General features: G+C 44.8%; 1 protein-coding gene across 3 annotated transcripts; it reads right to left on the bottom strand.

The window, feature by feature from the left end:
• Positions 1 to 750: 750 nt before the first annotated feature.
• rftn1a (raftlin, lipid raft linker 1a) lies at positions 751 to 22,681 on the bottom strand. Of its 3 annotated transcripts, none has more exons than XM_086171780.1 (11): positions 22,590 to 22,681; positions 22,381 to 22,471; positions 16,981 to 17,132; positions 8,932 to 9,115; positions 6,720 to 6,819; positions 4,274 to 4,901; positions 3,995 to 4,201; positions 3,049 to 3,158; positions 2,837 to 2,940; positions 2,277 to 2,352; positions 751 to 1,995 (listed from the first exon to the last, which is right to left on the bottom strand). In XM_086171780.1, the coding sequence occupies exons 3-11, from the start codon at positions 17,126 to 17,128 to the stop codon at positions 1,684 to 1,686; spliced, it is 1,869 nt and encodes a 622-aa protein (XP_086027906.1). In that variant the 5' UTR covers positions 17,129 to 17,132; positions 22,381 to 22,471; positions 22,590 to 22,681; the 3' UTR covers positions 751 to 1,683. The 3 variants fall into 3 exon arrangements, with proteins under 3 accessions (XP_086027906.1, XP_086027907.1, XP_086027908.1); XM_086171781.1 differs by having other exon boundaries at positions 3,995 to 4,198; XM_086171782.1 differs by lacking the exons at positions 6,720 to 6,819; positions 8,932 to 9,115; positions 16,981 to 17,132; positions 22,381 to 22,471; positions 22,590 to 22,681 and adding an exon at positions 5,305 to 5,500.
• Between the last annotated feature and the right edge of the window lie 380 nt (positions 22,682 to 23,061).

The raw sequence follows: 23,061 nt of genomic DNA, 5'->3' as shown, positions 1-23,061 counted from the left end.
TAGAGCTCATCCTGTTTAACTTAGGTGATATTTAAGTATATTTATGAAAGGGTTTACATGGACGTTTCACAATCTTTAGTTTTCTGCTGATTCTTAAACGATTGCCATGTATTTTGAATAAAGAAAAAAAACACCTGACCAGATGCCATACAAGTGATTACACCAGTCCTTGGCCTGATTAAAAAAAATAGAATAATTCTTGAATTTATTACACGTAAGAGCGTGTCCCTGAAATGTCAATTTGTTCTTTTAAAAGTGTCACACCATAAACATTTCCCCATAGCAGGGCTGAAGGAGCGTCCTATGAAATTGGGCAATGAAATGGGTTCTTGTAGGAGGTCGTCTCTTCCTCCCGGATTGGCTTGTATCGCCGTGGAGACGAGGGCTACCGCTTCCTCAGCGGGGGGACGAGCTTGACTGCTTTCAGTTGTTCGAGAGGAAATAACAGTGCTGGTTAATGTGACATTTAAAAGATCCGGAGGTACTTGGCGGCCCATTTATTTACTTCTTTGCGTCCCTATCAGACAACACGGCCCGTTTCTCATTACCTGGATCATTTATGGCGTTTTGAAAGGACTCGAAGGTCTGTTTTTTTTTTTTTCTGAAAATGAATTAAAACTTTTAAAGCGTGACGAACATCTTTCTCCAAAAAGGTTCCCCTTTTGAACTCGGCACCTGAGTGTGGCTGATGGGGGGGATTACTATCGGTCAGATGGTCGTATTTAAAGGACACGGCCTGAGTTAAATCCACAGTTTGCCAGCAAAATTTATTCAAAGTGTTGATGATACAAGAGTGTGCACACAATACAAAACCCACTGATCAACACGGAGACCGACATGAGATGGGTTAGAATAGCTAAGCGCTCCGGACAACCGTGTCCGAATCTGGGCCGCAACCGGAGGATGATAATCCAATTGGTATTAAGAGAATTTGAAAACAAACACATTCATTCATCATCTATAGCGCCTATCCTGCACTCGTGCAGGGAGAGGTGGGGGTTTTACTCCGAACCAGTCGCCGAATATAGATTCATCATATGGACACTGCAACCATTCACTCATTGACGGGTCATATAGACATTCATTGTCTCTTTCGCGTAATATATAAACATCCATTCATTCACTCACTCATTCAATTAAAGGTTTCCAAGAATCTACGTTATGTTTTTGGGCCGGGGAGGAAACCCAGGCAGAATCACGGAGGCTGGAAATCAAACCTGGGACCTTCTTGCTGTGAGGCCGTAGAGCGAGCCACTGTATGCTATTGTAAACACAGCTATCTGCCTTGGATTGGGCTCCTCGCCGTGCCGCCCGAATAGAAAAAATTGAAACATTTGAAAACGTCAACGGTCATTAAAAAAAAAAAAAAAAACAACTTGACATCTGAGTATCTCGAAACTGTGACCCAATATAAGGCAAAAACCCCTTTGCCTATTTGATGCCAGAGAATCTGAACCGAGTGTTGCGTGATTTCTAATAATTTACATATAAAAATAGGTCTGGGTTTCGGAAAACTTAACATTCCCCGTTTTTACGACTGTCCCATTACAAGAAAATGACGAGGCGCCTCAGACTGGAGCGAAGGGCCCGCGGTCGCCATAGCAACGATACACCATACAGAAACACCGCAACTACCACGACTACTCTTCATGTGTATTTGTTGTTGTCTCCACCCCGATTGCGTCAACAAACGCCGGAGAAGAGCTGGTGCTTGATGCGCTCCTCTGTCTTTACCTCTCGTTTGACCTTGAGCGGCTCGCCGTCTCCGTGACAGACGTCCAGGACGCCGTCGATGTCGGTTTCCTCCTCCCGCCCTCCCCAGGGGACGGCGAGGACCTGGTCACCGCCGCCGTCCTCGCTGCTTCCGTCCCAACTCCCCCGCCTCCTCAGCTCGTCCATCTCCGTCCCCATCAGGGGGGAGCGGTTCTCCCGCTCCTCAGCCGTCTCCCCATCGGAGGTCTTCTTCGCCTTGCCGCGACCTCGGAGGTTCGGCATCTGGAATCAAACGCATGCGTCTGACAACTTTCCCGCTTTGTCATGTCTCTTCTCCACCCTCCACCTCCGCCGTCTCTTCTGACACCTGACAAACCGCAACAAAGCCTCTCTCAGTGACATGTCTATTATTAGGCTTTTCTACAATGGGTTTATATTTGCTGTACATCCTCATATTTAGAATCGCGGCTTTTTTTTTTACATTTTCTCATGAATCGCGACATAGAAAGGTCACGCATCCGAATCCTAAAGCGGAGAGGAAGCGGCGGTCTGCGACGGCACACCTTGAAGTCTTTCCTCTTGCGTTGCAGCACGGGTCTCTGGAGGAAGAGGATCTGCTTTGTCGACAAACTGCCGTCGCTGCAGAAAAAGGGAAAAGAGCGTTTTTTTTTTTTTTTTTGTTGTTTTTTTTTTTTAATCAGACGAGCTGGCGTTTTTTTTTTCTTTCTCCACTTGTTCACTCCATTGAAGTCGACACGTGACAGGCAACATCGAGATCTCTGCGGAACTCAAAAGCATCTCAACGCGTCGAGGCTGGTGTAAAACCGTCACCGCGAGGATTGTTGAACCATCTGTAAGGATGGCGGCAATAGAATTCAAGAAAAGAAAAAAGATTTAAATTCACTGAATGAGTACACGATGGGAACGTTTGAGCTTGAAGGCCTTCTTGCTTTTTTCTGGGTCCGGCCTGTTTTCTCATTTTATACATTTGACAGGAAGACATTTAAAACAATAAGTAGTCAAGTCTGACTGTACCCGATTGAGTGAAAAAAGAATTATAAGCGGTCTCACAGATGCCCAACTCTTTACCGCCTGTTTTTCTAGATGTGAAATGATCCCGTACCTGTTGCTTTTGACAATAGGCGTGGCCAGCACGCACATCAACCTCCAGCCATAAGGAGCCAGAGACTGCAGGAGAGGGACGTAGTCCGTCTTCACCATCACGCCCTGAGAGGGAGACACGAATGGCGGATTTTCGTGAGTGCTCGGTGTGTGTGTGTGTGTGTGTGTGTGTGTGTCTCTGGCCCGCAAAGGAAGTGTGTGAAAGAGACCCACGTCCACGACGGTCCACTGCTCTACCACGATGGCGTCGTAGGAGGCGTTGGCCGTCTCCTCTGTCGGGCTGTGGAAGATGAACACGCCGTCCAAGGATGAAACGCCGTTGTCTGGAGGAGTTAATGGGAGAGGAGAGTGTGGATGGTGTTTGATTTAAATGAACTGTTTGAGTCATACTGGAATGTGGTGTCAAAAAGCACAAAGAATTATTCATTTCAAAATCACAATTTATAACACATATTTTAATCCCAGGGCGCTGCCATTTTTTTATCGTCACAAGTCATGTTAGACTGGTGACGTATACAGATTTCTCTTATTAACTTTGGCTAGCTGCTAGCGTTAGCTTTGGCCAACAAAAGCCAACCTTATGATGGCGTTATCCAGACAGTGTTGCACCAGCAATGGCAGCGTACCAGCAAAAAAATATTTAAAAAATTTTACACCACTAAAATATGCGGAGACATTTTATTATCAGTTTTATGTAGCTGCAACAAATATTGATCATTTGGACAATAAAAGTCTTGATCCCCACATCACAATCAGAACCCTCACACGGCTCACTAGAACACAAAAGTCAACCGCAGTCAAAAGTTTCGATCTGGCTTAAAATCATCGTTCTAAATCTTTTACTTCATAAAATTGCGCTTTACTGCTAATTTGCACTCTATTATCAGTATTATTTTCATGTCAGCGTGGGAAACGTATTTTCAATTCCTCTGTATGTCCAGTACGTGAAGAGAAAATGACAATAAAGATCTCTCTGACATCCTTATCCACCATCACTCCTTCATGGGGAAACCATGGAAACTCCACTTGGAATCAAACCAAGGACCTTCCTTGAACTCTGATCAAATCCGCTAAAAAGTTTTATCATTAAATGTGAGTTTTGAAAAGTGTATGGATGAGTTCCCCGCCTTCCCCAGCCAGAAGCATCGGAGCTACGAACCGTTATTATCGCCGAGGTGGAAGAAGCCATCCGTGAGGAGGGCGCCGCTGGTGAAATGTTGCGTCATGTGATCCAGCCAGTTGGCGTCCACATCCGTCACCAGGCCCGCCTCCCTGCGAACCCGCAGCGGCACCCGCAGCGAGTAAAACCTGGCGGTTGCGCTCGATTCCACCGCCGCGTTGTACAAGGCAAAGAGCTGCGTTCCTGCTGACGGGAAAAAAAAAACGTGATCCCGAAACGCGTCGTCGGGACCATTTCGGGAAAGACCGGGTCACTTACTCGTTTGCGTCGGCTGGGAGGTCTGATTCACGTCGGTGTCTGAATTTTTCAGGCGGATGTGGTTGTTATTTTGCGTCGTCGCTCTGCTCCTCCCATCCACGCAGCCGGACCCGACCTTTCGTTCTCCGATCCCGTCCGGTCCCGGGTATCGGGGCCGGCTCTCGGAGGCGGTGTTTGCTTTTCTGCCGCTGCGAGGAGGCTTAAACGTGCACCGCGAGGTTTCCGTGACCTCCGGGAGGCGAAGCTCAAGGGGCTTGGTTGTATCCGGGGCACCGAAAGGCAGCCGGGGAGGGCTTCTCGCGTCAGGTGACTCTCCTGGTCCGATCTGTGACGTCCGAGTTTGTTCGCTGGGTTCTGCCGCCTGGACGGCCTTCGGTGCGCCGGGTTCCGCCTCCGCCGGCAGCAGAGGCCTCAGGTCCCGGGCGTGATACGCTTCGCTTTCGTCGTCGGGCTCCGTCGCCGGGCTGGCGTCGCCGCTGGAGGGGTGGCGGTGTATGGGGGAGGGGCTGGAGTGCAGGGACGAGAGATCGTCGGGGTCGCCGCCGCCGCCGCCGAGGAAGCACGGCGCCGCGCCGGGCTGCTGCAGGAAACCCACAAACATGGCGCCTTGCTCCGCCCCGTCTTGTATCTGGGAGATTTAACGGAGCCGGCGTTTGTTTTTTTTTTCCTTCCCTGAAAAGTCTCATTTGTGCAACAGACAAAAGCCGATGTTGATATTTTACCCAACAAAAGGCCTACCTAATCGTCTGCGAAGATCAAATATTCAAATGACAAAAAAGACCTCATTATCTCCACGCAGCCATGTGTGCGTGCGTGCGTGTGTGTGTGCGTGTGTGTGTGTGATGTGTCACCAGTGGCTAATTGTCAGCTGAGATCGAGGGGGGTGACGGTTTCATTCAGGCTCACTGGGAGAGGAATTCAGTTGTAAACCAACTGGTGAACGATAATGAGACATGTTGTGTGCTTTCTTTTTTTTTTTTTTTTTTTTTGACAATTCACAAGTCATCGGAAAGCAGGCGTCGCCATTTTACCTTCGATCCGTGTTGTCTGCACTCTGGCTCACGGATCCTAATCTTGAACTCTGGCAGCTTGGGATCCCGATGGTTATTCATGTCACGCCGCCGCCTATTGCATTAGACTCGTTGATGTGCCTTTTTTCCGTCCAATCACGTTTCTCTCTGCGCTCCCCGGGTGTTCTGATGCAAATCTTAATTCGACGGGGCACGGTTTCATTTCCCCATTGTTTGAGCAGACGGGGACATTTCTACGAGTGAAAAGGGGCTGAATGTCAGGAGACGCGACCGCTGGGTATTCGGTGTGTGTGTGTCGCTGGCCGTCATAAACAAAAAATCGGGGTTGATTTCTAAAATGTCAACGCGCTGAAAAAAAAGTGACTATTTGGGTCGGGGAGACTCAGCGTGCCGTAACGTAACACGATGGGAAACACGCAGAAAAAAACAACAAAAATAAGCAAATTCCTGGATCATCTTATACAAAATCATATCCTGGCGCCATTGGAGACGTTAAATAGTCCCCAAATGGGAGATGCTACGCTGCTTTGATTCTTTATTGTCCTCCACTTTCACAAGCGGTTATTCCTAAAGTATATGCGTTATATGCATGTGATAAATATTTGTTTTTTTTTTAAACGTGTGTCTATTTTTTTTTTTTTTGTCTTTTTATTTACCGTAATTTCTGGACTATTGAGCGCACCTCAATATAAGCCGCACCTGCTAGCCGATCGCTATATCGGGCTTCCTCCTGCGCACTAAAACCATCAGTCGTCTTCTTCCATGTCGGGAGTTGAGCAGCCTCAGAATTTCCCCCTCATTTCATCGGTCCGATGTGACGATGATAAATATTTTAGCGCCAAATAATCCATAAATTAGCGGCATCGTTGTTTAAGCTGTAGTGTTCAAAGCGTGTGAAAAAAGTCGCAGCTTATCATTGGGAATTTACGGTATTTAACTTTTTTTCCTCTTTGGCATAGTTTTTCTCCCATACTGTTTTTATCTGTGAGGTAAAATAAAAAAAAATAAATAAAATAAATTAAAAAAAAAGGAATAAATGCCAACTTTGAAACTTTTTAATTTGGAGAAGCAAAACTAGATATTTAATTCGGCAGGGTAAGATTGCAATGTCTGGTCTAAATTGTGACGCTTGTGGCATTTAAAAAAAAAAATCCTATGCAGTGTCTCCAAACACGACCGAGCTAGTTCAGAAAAACCCTCAGGTGGTGAAAAAATTTTTTTTTTCTCCAAAAAAAAAGCTAATTCTTACAGCAGACCCTGTCTGTTACATCAGTGGGTTACAGAAAGCGAACGTTGGGTTTTACTTCGCGTCTGTTTCCTGCAATAGGTGGACCAGCCTCATTGTGGTGTATTAAAAAAAGCGTAGCTTGTACTTATAGCGCGTAATTGCGACACGCACTCTTCTTTGGACTCACCCTCTTCACGTAGCACTGAATGGCCTCTGGGTCGGCGCCCTGATGACCAGCCACGCACACGTCGGTCTCCAGACGACGCCTCGCCCATTTCGCCTCCGAGCTGGAAACCCAGAATAAAAAGAGGGAGACGATGAGGAAGGCGGCCGGAGCAGGGTTACGTATTCGAGGTCGCATTGAGCCTCCGCTGTCCTGATTATCGAGCCTTATTGTAAGAGTTAAGCGGCATATCCAGGTGGATCTGCTCTCTTTGGCCCTCTTCTTTGGGGTTTTGCTGGAATTCACCGTTTAGTATCCGCTGAAAAGATCTTGGGGGACGCCAGAAAGTGTGAGACTGGCACAGAGGTTGTTGTACGACTTTAAATTTTCCAGACTGATTCATTTCTGGTTCATTTCCTTTCCATTATCCAGTCACATTACCTGCGAGATTCCGTCAGACGTCGGCTCACGTCAAACATGAGCGAGATTCGTCGAATTTCCTTTTTGAGGGTGGAGCGGGCGGACTTATTAAGACGAATAAAAGGGGACGATTTTCATCGCGGCATGAGAGGCGAGAAGGTAAAGGCGGCGTTCGGATTCGCCTCTTTCATATTTTGGAATGAGGTCAGCGGGGAGGCCGCGGTAATAACTGGCGCTCCGAGGCGTAACTTGCATTCTGAGCTGGATTTGAAACATTTGATCTGCCGCAATTTTATTCTCGTCCTTTTCTTGCTCTTCGCTTTTTTTGATGAAAGGGGACGAGGAGGGAGATAACAGAGGGGACGGAGGGGGCCAGGAGGACAAAAGAAAAACTGAGAGAGGGCTGGAAAAGGGGGGGGGGGGGGCCTTCATTCGCACCAGATGAAAGGATATAGAGATGGTTTCATTCTTTTAGCGTGCCTTTCCCCCTCTGGCCAACGCTGATGATGCAATCAGCCGTCTCCACGGTGACAGGTACCAGGAAGCAGCGGGGGCCACTTGGCGGGGCGGGGAGACGACCACCTGCCTGTGCACTGGTGTGAGTGCGAGTGTATGAGAGCGTGTAAAATATATATATATATGAATCTACTTTCAAACACTGCACGAAAAATGGGAAGTTATCCGCAGAACCCTGCAGCTTCGGCAGAGGGATGTCAGTAAGAGGCCAAAGGGATTCCTCTTTTATTCTCTTCCAGCCCTTACATTCTGTGAGATCATCTGGAAACATTTTATTATTTTGTAAAATGTTCGGCTAGATGTAATTATACGGAGGTATTACCAGCGTAAAATGGCAAAAGTTGTCATTTCTACACACGAGACTGGGCGCTTTGGTTGAGTCTGCATGCAATTAAGTCGGCGAATGCCAAATGAACCCTTTAAGCCTTAACACGGATCCTGAAAACGACTATTTTCGGCTTCAACTGGGATTCGGTTGCTGTTTATTATTTGTTTGCTCAAGGTCTCGTGCTACAGAAGTGACGAATCTTTCTTGCCACCAGCACGGGAGTGGTTCCCGATTACCACGTCGAGCTTTGGCCGAAGAACCGCGGTATTTTCCCGATTGCACGTGATATTTAAAATGCATGTGCAAATCATCAGGGGTAAGTCTAGTGTAGGGGTCGGCAACATTTACCACTTAAAGAGCCATTTGGAGACGTTTCCCCAAAGTAAAGAAAACACTGGGAGCCACACAACCCTTTTGAAATTTAAAATGAATTAACACAACATATGATATTATTTTTTTTCGCCTTTTATGTATTGTATAAACACAATATGTGTTTTAAAATCAATCAATGAATTACATTTCTTCATGCAACATACACTTTGGACCTCCGAAAAAAGAAAATTGGGTTGAAGGTTATTTTTAAGGAATATATTCGATGTCTATTTGAGTCCTTCTTGCATTTATTTAACAAAAAGCTGAATTTTATCCACCAGCCGCAAACCAGAAATTCCGTCCTCTGTGTGTGTGTGTGTGTGCTGTCATCCCTTTACTGGCAAGTGCAGTAGCTTATTAAGAGCGACAAAAATATTTTAACACGTTTTATTTAGATGTTACATAATTACATTTGAAAAAACGAACAAACTAAAATTAAGTACATTTTAAGTAAATACTGGTTAATTATTTTCAAAAGCCACAGGGAGCCGGATCAGAGGAATCAAAGAGTCGCTGCCAGTATTACCATAGAGTAGTGTTTATGATGCTAAGCTAACGAGCAGATGTCAGTGCAATTTTGGTATTTTTTTATTCTCATACCTGGGGGTTTCTCGCACCAGCACGGCCCGGTGGAGCTGCCGCTGGATGTGAGCTTGGCTGGGCCCGCAGGGGTGGACGAACGGGTGGACGGCCACCAGGACGAAACCTTGGGCGTACAGCTCCCTGACCTGGACGGGCAGCTCTCGGACCGAGGACAGACACAGCACCGATGACACCGGCACTTCTGCCGAGACAAAAGAGGGGGGCAAAACAAGGTTACGGGGTGGAGGAGTCTGTGAGGGACCGCAAAGGACCGACAACACGTGGCATCCTGATATCTGAAAGTAATTACACCGGGAGTATTAGCCGCCGTCTTTATTCGATGCTTTAACGTCATCTTGGGAGTATCAAAAAAAAAAAAAAAAAAAAAAGCTCCCGCTCACATCAATGGGTTCGAAAAAACAACGCTATCGCATTTTCATTTTGTGGCAATCTTGACACGGAGGCAGCTCCATTATTACCACACACACACATAATGGCGGGAATGGTTGGCGGGCCTTATCGTGTGGAAGCAAACTGCCATCATCCATGGGCAGGGTTGTGTGTTTATGAGAGCCGCCCTCTCGGGGGGTTGGTGTATTGTATTGTGGTGAGGACTCCTCCACCCGTGGGTTGTCGTATCTCCGAGCGAAGCCAGGTGTGTGACAAAATGAGGGACGGCCAGAAAGGAAGAGGCGGCTGGAAGATGGGAGGAGGAGAGACCAAGCTGTGTGTTTGCGCATGAATGCTTGTCATCCTTTCTCATTCAGTCTCATTTGCATGGGTTTGGAGAAGAGAAAATAACCTGAATAAATTAACTGGATTCACATAAACACACGGGGAGGGTGAGGAAGAAAAAAAAAAAAAAAAAAAAAGCAAAAACGAGCCATCTCATTTCAATTTGTTCTCCATCATCTGGTGTTCACACACACACACACACACGCATGGATCAGAAAATGCATATGGCAAACTGGCCGGCACAAATCCGCTCCTCACAGACTCACATTTTGACGGGAGGGAAAGAGAAATAGAAAAAAAAAAAAAATCAAGCGGTGGGAACACGTCGTCTCGACAGCGCAGAGCGGCGGGAGCCTTTTCATCGAGCAAACATTTAAATCGGCACGCCGATGAACAATAATAACAGCTGGAGACTGGAGTCGGTCGCTGGTGGGATAACAACATCCCTGTCACTGTAAACAGTCATTAGCCGTCATTAGCTCGGCACGACTGGCACTCAGCCACCGACAGGATTCAGTCGAGGCACTGCGCCTAATTCGGGCTCAGGCGTACAGAAGTTATTAGGGTGTTATGTAGTGCTTTGGGCCCAGGAGACCGCCACCGTGGGATTTAAAGAAAGGCTCAATTTTAGCGTCTGCACGTGGCAGGCGAGCCGGCGTCAGGGCATTAGGGCTGGGGATAATACAAAACGAGAGCCACTTTTCATTTTTCCGACCCGATTCCACAACGCGACCTTCATGGCGCCGGGGTCGGCCCACTTCTTGTAGTTTCATGTGCGATTTCCTTCGCGTGTTTCGGTGAATTTCCGCGTGGGACCGTCGTGCATTTTTCTATCTGAGTGGGTGTTATTGTGCATCTGCAAATGAAAGTTTGCCCTAAGCCTGTTAGTCAATGCACGAGGATTACCACTCGCAGTCAGCCTGGAGGCTTATCCCTTTGCTTTCCTAAAGGTTCACATTTATTCAAATAGCCCTCTAATGACTTGCAGAGGTTTGAAACGTGGAGACGTACCAAAAAACAGTAACTATAAAATAATGAATTTCCTGGACTTAATGAGCGCCCCTGACTGTTTGGCAACGCAGTTGCATACTGAGACCGTCGCGGGTGACATGAGCAGAGGGCGCGGGGCTGGTGCAAGATCCACCCTAAACAGGTAAAAATGTGCAAGTTGGAGAAATAAAAAGATTGGCTGAGCTTACAGGGCGCATGGAGTGGCGTTTACTTGTAATGTTGTGAATCCCTTTTGACAAACACACACACACACACACACACAGGGCAGCTTCTTGTTGCCTCTCAAGGCTATTTACCAATCCGACAGGAGACGACAAGAAAAACGGATCGGGCGAATACAACAAAAACAAAAAAAAAATTAATAGGACCGCGTTGGATCAGCATTTCTGGCAATTTTTCCCCATCGGAGAATGTTTACCTGCAAAAGTGTTCAGAGAGATCAATCAAACTGATTCATTGTGCTTCAGCCTCTCTCCGAGACCCATACGTCACAGATTCTCAGGGTGAGGATCTATTATGAGAGGCGGAAGGGATATATCACCCTTTTTCTTTCAAACACGTGACTTTATCCTTGGATTCGGGTGCAGATTATAATAGAGGTGGGGCTGTGGGGGGGATAATGGACGGTAATACTACAGTACTTACTATGCATGGCGGTATTGCCTTGATATTAGCTATGGATGGGAAAAAGAGATGAGGTGTTTCATTCTGATGACTTTGGCAGATTTTGGAAAGGAGGAGTGAAGGTCAGCCGCTAAAGAGCCGAGAGAGAGAAAAGCGAGCGCTAAATGACCCGAGTCTAGCGTTCAGGCTGCAGGGAAGTGGAGGTGAAGAGGGTGGAAGATTTGAAGTACTTGGTACTCCAGAGGAAGAAAAAGGCGAGACCGGAGACGGTGTCTGGTTTCGAGATGCCGAGAAGGCAGGAGATAGAGATGTTGAGGTTCTCGTCTGGAGTGAGGAGGATGGAGAGGATCAGGAATGGGTCCATCAGATGAACGGCACACCTTATATGTTTCTAAAGTTTCTAAGGTTTCTAAAGGACGTCTGATGGAAGACCAGAGAGGAGGTTTATGGATGGAGTGAAAGAGGTTATTTAGGTAAGTTGTGAAGGAATCGTGAGCGAATGCATGGTGACCGCTGAGGAGAGCAGCCTCTACGGAAAAGAAGATTTCCACAGATCTGACATTGCGTCATATGATTTTGATTCTTTGTGATTACGTTACTATTAGTTGTCATAGAATAACTATTGCTGTCATTTGTGAAACATTAATTTCATTCGATTTTTTTTCCCTCGGTTTCAAACAAATATATTCTCTGTGACACGAGCGAGAAATCACTATTGTGTCACTGGATTCTGCCAGAATTGGAATTCAATGCATCTTGCACCTTAAAAATAAAACAGATATTACATATATGTATTAAATAATATGTATATCAAATATTTTACATATATGTGTGTGTGTGAGAATATATTTATTTATAAAAAAAATATATATAAATAAATTAAATTTTAAAAATACATACATTTCAGTAATATATTAAATAAATAAATAAATAAATAAATAAATAAATAAATAAATATATTTCATTTATATAAATAAAAAAATCTGTGCCTTCCAGCTGTTTGGAAACTGGAAAGTGTCATGTTGCTGGATAACATCCGCCGCTCTGTCTGTGTAGCTGCATGCAAATAAATCAACGACATTCCTTTAATTCCTTTAGGTTTAGCTGAAATGTAGAGTAACTACTTTCAGATCATATTGTAACTTTAGCATTGGTGCTTCTGATGATTGCCATCATTTCATTTTGAGCGCATATTAGATATTCAAAAACACACCAACGCATACTGTAGGATGTCAATGGAATCATGTCTACAGATTACACACACACACACACACACACACACTGCGGCGTGTGAACCCCGTGTTGCAAGTTTTAATGAGTCAAGTGAGTCTCCATCTCCACGGGGGCGACGAAAAGTCATCGCTCGCGTTCAGCTCCTTGCCGGCGGCTCTCGAGATCGGCATTAGTCACACAGGGTCACACCTGACTCACTTCCTCGCATGTCCCAGTTCTTGACTCCCGCTAGCTTTGCTCTCACCTCTCGCACCATTCGCCAAAAAAAAAAAAACAGGTCTTTTTTTTGTGCTCGAGACCTCTATCACAGAGCTAATGGAGGTCAGGGGTGAAAAATTAAAATTAAATAAAGAGAGAGGCTAATGGCTTCAGGCCAAATGATGTGATCAAAATCACCTCGAGGACATTTTTCCCGTTCAGCCGCCCGTCACACGTGAGATATTTTTCACACGCTACTGGAGTCAGGGCAGATTGTGGAACAAAAAGCAGACGTTATCAGCCTTTCGGTTTTTCGACGCTCTCTTCTTTTAAGGTCAGGTCGGAAATGGCACCGCGTTAAGCCCTTCTCTTTAAGAAAACTATTTAGTTTAACAAACGAGTCATCGTGTCACGCATATCTCAGAGGGGCAGCGGAAGATGTGTTTGTTTTTCATTACTGAGCCAGAGTCATCAAGTCACGCTAGCAGGGAAATGTTATTATTAATGGAGGCAAAATTGAATTAAAGCATGGATTCGACCGTGGGCTTCTTCAATGTCAAGGACTGACACAGAGATTCCTATATCTGTCTCCCACACACAGTCGCATATGCACTTAAAAATAAATAAATCCCTCTGCTGGGAATGGGGGTCTCTCAATCTCCACAAACAATCAGATAATCCTTCAGGAATCCTTCACTTTGCTTGGTTTCTATCACAAGGGTGAGCGAGGAGGTTCAACCGCGCACGAGCGCAGTGACGCACGCGCTTCACAACAGATGTGTTTATCCTAAAATAGAGGATACCCATCTTGAGCAGCTCAGGTGGCATCAGCGAGTTTAACATATAAATGACCTGCCTACTTGTTGGAAGATAACAATAAGTACAATCAAAGTGTTTTGTTTGAGCAGCCTCAGTTGCTTACATGAACAGTGTGTGTGTGTGTGTGTGTGTGTGTGTGTGTGTGTGTAAACACTAAGTGCTGTGGAAAATTCATCTTTAGCTGCCTTTGAACAATGAGGAAGATGAGCAAGTCCTCATGCTAATATTCCACTTTGGTCTTTGCAACACCCCCAACCAATCCCCGGCACCAGATCTTGTTCAGTCCCAGCAAACGCCGTGGCCTAGCCGCCGCCGCCGCGCCAACCAGAACGGTGCTGGTGGGGAAATTTTGAAGCCAAATGAAAACAGGACTGTCGCCACCCTGCCTACTGTCTGCTGCACCGTTGCATTGGAAAGCACCCTCAAAAACAACCTGGTGGTGCCATTTGTACCTGTTTTCCGCTTCGTGTGAGCGGAGTAAACGGCGGCGGCGGCGCTTCTATACAATGGTGGCACATTTCTAAAGTAACTGCCAACAATTGTTTTCTCCCCTAAATCAACACCTTAATTCAGCATATGGCTCGGTTTCTTAAGTTTTTTCAAAAACGTGAAATACCTGCTGAATTAAGGAGGCGATTATTTTGTGGAGGCGATAATATACATATACATATATATATATATGGCAGAAGGGACAGTACATCTTGTCCTGTGTATTAATGAATGACATATATATGAATATATATACACACACACACACACACATGCATGTAGAGGACTGTCTCAGAAAATTTAAATATTGTGATAAAGTTCTTTATCTTCTGCAATGCAGTTAAGAAAACAAAAATTACTTTTTCATGATATTCTAATACTTTGAGATGGGATTTTTGAGTTTTCATAAGATGTAAGCCATAATCAGCAATATTAAAATAATAAAAGGCTTGCAATATTTCAGTTGATTTGTAATGAATCCAGAATGTATGACATTTGTGTTTTTGTAATTGCATTACAGAAGATAGAGAACTTTATCACAATATTCTAATTTTTTGAGACAGCCCTGTATATCATTCAATATATTCATGAATGATATATGTATTTAGATATATCATTCATTAATGAATGATATATATAAACAGATATCAATGTATCTATATCATTTATTAATATATTAATACAGAGGAAAATATGTTAGTGTCCCTTCTGCCATAAATATATATTAATATACAAATAAATGTGAAACCATCTGCTGAAAAGTGGCTAAAAGAAACCAACATCCGCCGCTTTCCCAACACCCAAAGGTCCCTGCACCGAAATGATAAAATTGATATTTTGCTATAGTAAAGGTCAATTAAATTGAAGCTTAGTCATGTGGGAATCTCTTGAATAGCTATCACGGATGATTTCGCGGACTATCAAAGCACACTGTGATTTGAAATTAGCACTACAACCACAATGTTTAAATGTGGCCTTGAATCGTGCCATTTCATCAATATCCCAAATATAGACGCCAAAAAATTCAGTGTGTGCCCGGCTTTAATTATTTGCTTTGAAAACTATCTTCATTCTCTTGCTTGTCTTCTTCAGACCCCCCTATCTCCTTTATATTGCGCCGCGACTGCACAAAGGCGACATTCGTATTTTTAGAAATAACATTCCTCTGGAGGATTTCGTCAAATTTTGTCAAGGACACGCACACATTTTAATATTCATTAGCCAAAGCGCACAATCCCCCAATACTCACATATTCCCGAGACGCCACGCATACCCGTCGGCTTCAGTCCGGCGTCACCACGTGACTGAAAAAGCCACGGGGAGTTGGAGGGCACGTCTACAGCGAGCGTGATATAGCGGAATCTGAGAATCGGGAGAACTCTCTGAACTTCCTGCGACAGGAGCCGAACGCAGATGAAGCTTCAGACTCTAAGCTGCTTCTTTCCCCTTGGGATACTTACTGTTTTCTGCAAAGTTGCTGATCTGTACATTTCGTTTAACCGGTTTAAGTTGGAACCGCAACCATGGCTATTTAATGAGCGGAACGCGTGTGCAAAACTCCACAGAGGATGACAAAAGGGAGGTGAGCATTGGTGCAACATGTACTCGAAAAAGCTCAAGGTAACATGCAACAACAGCTTCCTTTTAACGCACTGGCGAATGACCAGTACATTCCTTGGAGCCGGTTTCCCCCTTCAGACAGAAACTGGGAAAAAAACCCAATGTGAATAAGATCTGAATGATTCCTGCCTGCTGTGTCCAATGGCCAAGATCTGTGCTGTCTGAAACCCCTTGCTCCATCACTCATTAACTCCCAGTCCATGTCTAAATATTATTCCCGCACTGTAATCATAACACGGAGTTGATATGGCTGACGGGTTCACTTGTAAATAACCCCTCAAACATTACCATTGTTTTGTTGTGTTTTACCCCTGGTTTGCTGCTTAAAGTTAAAAAGAAAATACCTGTTTCGAGGTACTGATCAAGCTTCTGGTGTTCACCAGAAACGCTAAAATCTGAGCTGCGAATTGGCTCCAGTCCACAATCCCTTATCAATTCCTATCTGCCGGCGCCAGTTTCCTCACCCTCGACCGTTGCAAAACAACCAGAACGGAAAACTTAGTCATTAAGTGTGACAAAGTCGGATAAAGGGTGCGAAGGGCCTCATATTACCGATAAAGATGAGAGAGAAAAACAGACAACTCGTTGAAATATATGACTGACATATATGTCTGCAATCATGAATTTTAATTTATTAATGCATATTAATAAGAGCGGCACAAGGTCCGCCACGGGCTCCTTAGAAGCCGTTAAGTAATCAACCATGACTGGTCTCCATGGTAAATGTTATTGATATAATATCCTCAATATAGTTGTATTACGGGAATATCAACTATCAGGGAGACACTTGAGGCATGCAGCGAAGACATACCCAAAGCGATAACAAACCCCTCGAGGTCACACAAAGTTCATAGAAACGCAATCGATGTTTATTGAATTCCTCCCGAATGACAAACATGCACTAATCATGAAAAAGACATTAATTGTTTAAAAAAAAAAAGACAACGTGATCATAAGAATACCATCCATAATTGATGTAGAAGAGCTTCATGAAACAAGCCCGACATATATCAACCTGGCTGGGTAAATGACCTCATGAATATCCAACTGTAAACAACTCCGATGGGAAAATCAAATATATATCAAATGAAGTGTGTATGACAGCATAAGCGTATCCTTATATATAGGATAGATAATAGATTTTTTTTTTTTTGTTCACTCATTACAGAGGTGCATACGAGGTGATCTGTGATGTTCTGCTCCAAACACCTTCCTGTTGAGATATTTTCTTTCACTAGTGCGGGGAGGGCAGGCTGGCGGTGTAACAAAAATCTAATTGCGTCATCTAGACGCGCTACACTGGGCTAAGTTGACCAAAAAATGCAATATTATTCTTACCTTCTTTCCCCAGTAGAAAATCTAGGAAGTGGTAAGTGTAGGCAACGTCCACTTTGGTCTCCACTTGTGGTCGTCGGAGAGTGGAGTAGATGTTTCCGGGGCTCCGCCTCTCCTCTGCTTTCCGCAACTTGGGGAGTCTACACCCCATGTTTCTGAAGGAGAAGACAGAGGTCAAAAACAAACAGAGAGACCTGGTTGAAGATCATTTGCGAGAACATGCTAGCACCTTCAGCACGTGAGCGTTAATTTCACACACGAGTCTGACTTTTTTTTTTTTCTTCTCGCAAAATCTCAAGCTGCAGGGAATAAGGTGTTAAAGTAACGCACACCCGCGCACGGTAATAATACCGAAATGCGAAAGCGCCAGCTGTCACCTGCGTGCTAGGTTGTGATACGGGCATTTCCTAATCAAATCCGCTTGATTGGGAGCGACATGTTTGATCAGAGTGAATTAAAACAAAAATTAGACTGATTTCCTGCCCTGTCAAGCAGAGCGACATGAGAGGAGCCAGACAGAGAGAGGAGGGATGTTAAGCATGTTGTCCTGCTAACCAATTTCTATGTTGATCCAAGGACAGCCTGGCAGAAGAGAGAAATCTGTTGTGTTCAGTCTTGGTTTTTTTTTTCCGCAATTGTGCAAGCGTCATTGGACGCTGTCAAGAACGAACAATTGGAAACACAATTTGGTGAGGTTTTTCTTTTCCAACATTCTTTGTCTGTTGAATTACATCAGGCAATTCCGATCCAAAGCTCTGAGTTTCATTAAAAAAGGAAGGGTTGATGTTCGAAATGAGGAACGGTTGAGAGATACCAAAAGGCGGCCGGTCGCCAAATGTCGTCGAGCTAATGCAAGGTGACAGCCTCGCTGTCCCGGAGACCATCGCGCGGTTACACCTGATATTACTGTCCGTCATGGCTCGCGAGAGCCACACAGCGCACATCTGTTTGTGAGCAAATCCTTCCCCCACAGGCGGGTCTATATCTATAGTTGCGTATCTGCTTAAGGAGCATGGAGAATAACACGGTTTGTCCCATTGGGCCAAATGCAAGGACATTAACTCGGCTAATGATCCTAAAAGACTACATTAAGATGGTTAGCATGTGTATTAGGGCTTTAGCGGCATGGGGAACGCATTTGGAAAGGTCAGGAAGTTGAACGTGAGGGTCTCTTCGTTGTGTCGTCCGTCGTGTTTTGTGAATGAGAAGCAATCAGGAGTAATTACCGTTGCTCTTTTCATAAAGCGGACAAACAAAGAGATGGAGCGACGCCACTCGGGCACAGGGCAAAAGACAAGAGCAAATCTAATTTGATTTTCTCCACTCTCTACTGCTCTTACTGACCTTAATTTCCTTCCATCTTGTACTGTCAATTAGGGTTGGGGGGGGGGTAAAATCAATACAGATGATATTTGTTTTGCCTGAGAACGCTGCGAACGGATTGAAAATAACACTGAACTTTCCAGAAACCAGACAGCTGGGTGTGATCGTCATGGCAGGTAACTGTGCAACCGAATACATATTTTCCCTCTGTCCTCTCCGACTTCTACATTAAGCACAGAGATCCCAAGTGGAGAAAGTCCTCTCTCAGAATTTTGTACATCTACTTATTTATTTTGGAGATCCCGCCACGTTGAATAAGGGTCCATCTGTCTGGCTTCCCAGAGTTTGTGCAGCAGAAGTGCTCCCCGCTGTGTCTGTTAACCGCCATATACTTACAAACATTTTGAACCGACCAGCCAGAACAGCCAGCGCAAGCGGGCGCTGGTTTATGACTAATTTACGGCATGTAGATCCACTCCTAAAGCATTACCCTCTAGGGCTGTGCTTTATTGTGCTGTCCGCTGCGAGACAAAAAAACTAAAAAGAAATAAAAAATGACAAGTATTAAAAATAGAAGACATAATATAATTGGATGTTATCATTTGAATAATTAAATAGAATCATTTGGAAAAAAAAAAAAAAAAAATTGCAGGGAATAGCAAGGATGTCGGAGCAAGCTGGATTTCATAGTTTTCGGGGGGTGGCGGCAGGAAGGAGCGGGGAAAGACATCGTCATGGTGATGATAATGATGATGACTCTCAAATGATGTATGGTGAAAAACAAAAGTGTTCTTTCAGTAACGTCTTACATCTGCTTTGACTTTCTCCCCCTTCCTTTTGGCTCCGACACGGTACATTTTTTTTATAGCTTCTTCCTCGTACAAATTTGCTCAATTTTGTTCGCTGTTATTGGTCAAGAATCCCAGTGGGCCGTCCAATTGGGCTCGACTGCACCGGATTCCCACTGCTTTATTTAACAACTACTTTGCAATGCTCACTGACAACTGTGTTTAAAAAACAAAGCCGCTGTTTTAAAGGTAACTCGGCGGTATAGAAACAGACCTCTGTAATTGAACACAACTGCAACTGAAAAAGAATAAAAGCCCAAGAGTGTCATATCACAGACAGGAAGTTCAAGACTTGGGAGGCTTTTCGCGCGCACGCAACTCTCCCTTTTTCTCTACATGTAAAGTTCAAAAAGGATCTTTCGATTGCTCCCTTGCAGACGCGCAGGCAGAAAAAGGCCTTGACAGCGAAAACAGCCATTAAGCGCGAGGAGACAGCAGACGGAGACAGATAAAAGGATTGAAAGAGATAGAAAGGGGAGTAGAGGGAGACAGCCAGGGAGTGGGGTCCCTCATTAGAGAATCTCTTGTAACGGAGTTTTTGAAATGACAGCGGATTTAAGCGGGAGCGTAATCCGTGCAGCTCTGCTACCTGCCGCACCACTTTGGGGAGGGGGAGGTGCTTTCCAGGAAGAGACGCTTTTGTCAGATTCAAATGTCGGGGGGGGGGGTTCAATGTAAATAAAGTGCGTGGCCGCTAGGGGGCGTGTACACACACTTTTCTTGTTTTCTTTTTCTACTGAATCGCTGATCTTTTGCACAGACAGTGCGACCTGAGGAAAACGAGTTGCATCACCGTTTATTAACTACCCCGGAGGTAGTTTGTAGAAGTTGTTTTCGCATGTATTTTACACAGGTCGGCGTCAACAATTTAAAACCTAAGTAAAGGAATTTGTATTGCTATGTATATATATACATATATATACACACACAGTCCGCTCTCACCAGCTGTGGGTCGTAGTTACTGAAATATGTACACATATAAAACAACTTGATCTTAGCTGAAAAGCGATCGAACTTACCTACTAATGCTAAAAAGTAGCGCATCAACATTTTTTAATAGTAAAGTGGAAGCAATTGTTTAATCTAGACGGGGAATTGAAGTTTCCCGGAGAATTCTTATTTTGTCCGAAAAGGAGTCTGTTCATTCACAGGTGAGTTGAAGTCTGCTTAATGGTAGCAGACTGAGAAGGGCCGTCAACATAGTCCGAGGGTTCACCTCCGAGGCTTTCTGACCAAAGAAGTGAGGTGTCCACAGACGGGTGATGAGGAAACATGGGGAAGGATGGAGTCGAGATGTTTTTCTCAAGAAGGCTAGGGGGCTCGGGGATGCGAGCTCCCATCTCGCCGGCCCTGAGTGCCAGATCGAGAGAGGTAAAGGTCGGCGGCGAAACAAACCCCTGAGGTAACGAGTGCGTAAAGAGACCTACGAGACGGTCGAGCCCGGAGTGAATTGCAAGACGCAATCTGCAGCGGTGCACAGAGAGAGGCATGACCGGGCAGCTGTGATTTTATGCACAGCCATCTGTGCTTATGGCCGACAACAAGACCCCAAATCCCGGCGGGAGATACCACAGATTCTTGTGGAGGATAGCAGGGCTGAGCTTTTATGGGGCTTTTAATTCCTGGCCTGAACGGCTGCGGGCAAACATAAAGGACTGTCTCAGAAAATTAGAATATTGTGATAAAGTTCTCTATCTCTTGTAATGCAATTACAAAAACAAAAATGTTATACATTCTGGATTCATTACAAATCAATTGAAATACTGCACGCCTTTTATTATTTTAATATTGCTGATTATGGCTTACATCTTAAGAAAACTAAAAATTCTTATCTCAAGGTATTAGAATATCATGAAAACATCATTTTTGTTTTTTCAATTGCATTACAGAAGATAAAGAACTTTATCGCAATATTCTATTTTTCTGAGACAGTCCTGTAATGGCAGTTGAAATGGGTGGCGGCGGTGGTGGGGACTACAACGGGTATACATCAGTGATGTGTAGTCTGGGGAGGCAGAAAAGGCCGTGCCTCACTTGCCAATCTTGGAAAGAACAAAATATATAATGAAAAAAAAGAATCAAATTGCTATATTTATCAGTGATTTGTGCTGTAAAGGTATTTTTCATTTAACTTTAACGGTTTCACTTTTTTTTTTAATTCAAAACCACTTGATTTTCACATTTACTGTTCAAATACTGAGAAGAGCCATGCGGTGAGGCCACGGACCGTTGAGCCTCAACGTAACTTGCGCAATGACAGCTGACTGCCGGCCAACTCTGCCCTAAGGCTGAATTGCTGTCTCTCTATACGTCACTATTAAAATGTTTAAACACGTTTACTCTATGAACTAGCAAAACAGAGTTTTTTGTCAACAATTACTACTTTTGAGTTCTGTGAAGAGCCACTAGGTGAGGCATGCAGTTCTCCTGCCTCATGGTAGGCGTGCCTCACAAGACATAATGCACGTCACCGTTAAATGTGTGCCGATTTTAGCTGATACCAAACGGGAGATGAGAACGATGGCCTAAAACTGAAAATCATCCCTGAATGATGGGAATTTTAGGGCAGTGTTCAGATAAAAACTTTAGATGGTCGGGATCACATTCAAACTCCTGCCTATCTGTATACTTTATATATATTGTCTACTTTGTACAGTTTTATGTTTGTATTGTCCAGGACTACAGATGGAAATTAGCTGGGAGCTACAATCAGGTATAAACATCTCTGCCTCTGTGCTTAATGCAATTGTACACTGTCCTAATAAACTTCTAAACAAACAAACAAACAAGTAAGGATAGGAGAATGGAGAAAAGTATAGCTCTTAAACAAGTGCTCTTGCAGATACAATGTCTTTTTTTTGAGGGTTTTGGGGGAAAGTGCCCCAACATTGCACGCACAACCTGTTGACGGACACGTTCTTTTTTTTAATATATTTTTGATTTTTTTTTAGGGTCCGGCGCACGTGCCACAAGACGCTGGCGCTCCCTACGAATCGTCGCGTGCGCCTGCGTGCGTGCGCGCGCGCGAGCTGACCCATGTCGTCAGGCGATTCAGAATGTCAATGGAACGAAATTAACATTTTTCTTTAAAAAGTTTACCGAGAAACAAAACAAAACTGACACGGTTACATTTCAACACGGCAACGGGGAAACTATTCGCTGTTAAGAACGCATTTCATACTTTTAGGAATTCCGAAATATTACAGCGGAAAGCTACCGGAGAGACACCCACCTGGAAGCGCGCTGTCTTCGGGGGAAGAGGGGGACGAAGGCTGCCTCGGACGGTCCCCGCCGTCACGTCCCTTGGGCTTCGCTCTGGGCTCCTGTGAGGAAACAAGGCGAGAGAGAAAACGCGGTTGTTCCATCTGGGGGTGAGTGGGGAGATGGGAGGTGACCGCCGTTGAGGCGTCCTCGACGGACACTCTCACTCTCTCCGCGTACCTACGCATCCAGCGCGCCTCTGAGAAAAGGGCGGCGGGTTTCCCCCCGGCGCGGAGAAAAGTGTGTGTGTGTGTGTGTGTGTGTGTGTGTGTGTGTTGGGGCGAGGGGATGAAGTTGTACTCACAGCTGCGTTCCCGGTAGTTTCCGGCGGTGGTCACATGACTCTCACAGCCCAGCCCGAGGCGCGTAGTTTTTCACCCGGGAAGAAAAAAATAATAATAAAGAAATACATTTTTCATAAGAAGCCACCCAGACTTGTCAATAATGCAAGAGCGTCTGACTCGGGGTATTTTGGGTGGGGCCTGGCGGGTGGGATTGGCAGGCACATCACCGGGGACTGTGACCGAGACATATCGCCCTATGACCGGATGATGGAGCTTGTTGCCAGGGAAAAACAGCCGATTCGAATCTGACTGCAAACAGAAAACGGACTGTTAGAAAATTAGCCTTCAAGCATCAGCAGGAAAAATAA

Source organism: Fistularia commersonii, chromosome 24 (assembly GCF_037954325.1).
Source record: "Fistularia commersonii isolate RoL2024-O1a breed Wild chromosome 24, RoL_Fcom_v1.0, whole genome shotgun sequence".
NCBI lineage: Eukaryota > Metazoa > Chordata > Actinopteri > Syngnathiformes > Fistulariidae > Fistularia > Fistularia commersonii.
This window is presented reverse-complemented; position numbering and strand designations above follow the sequence as displayed.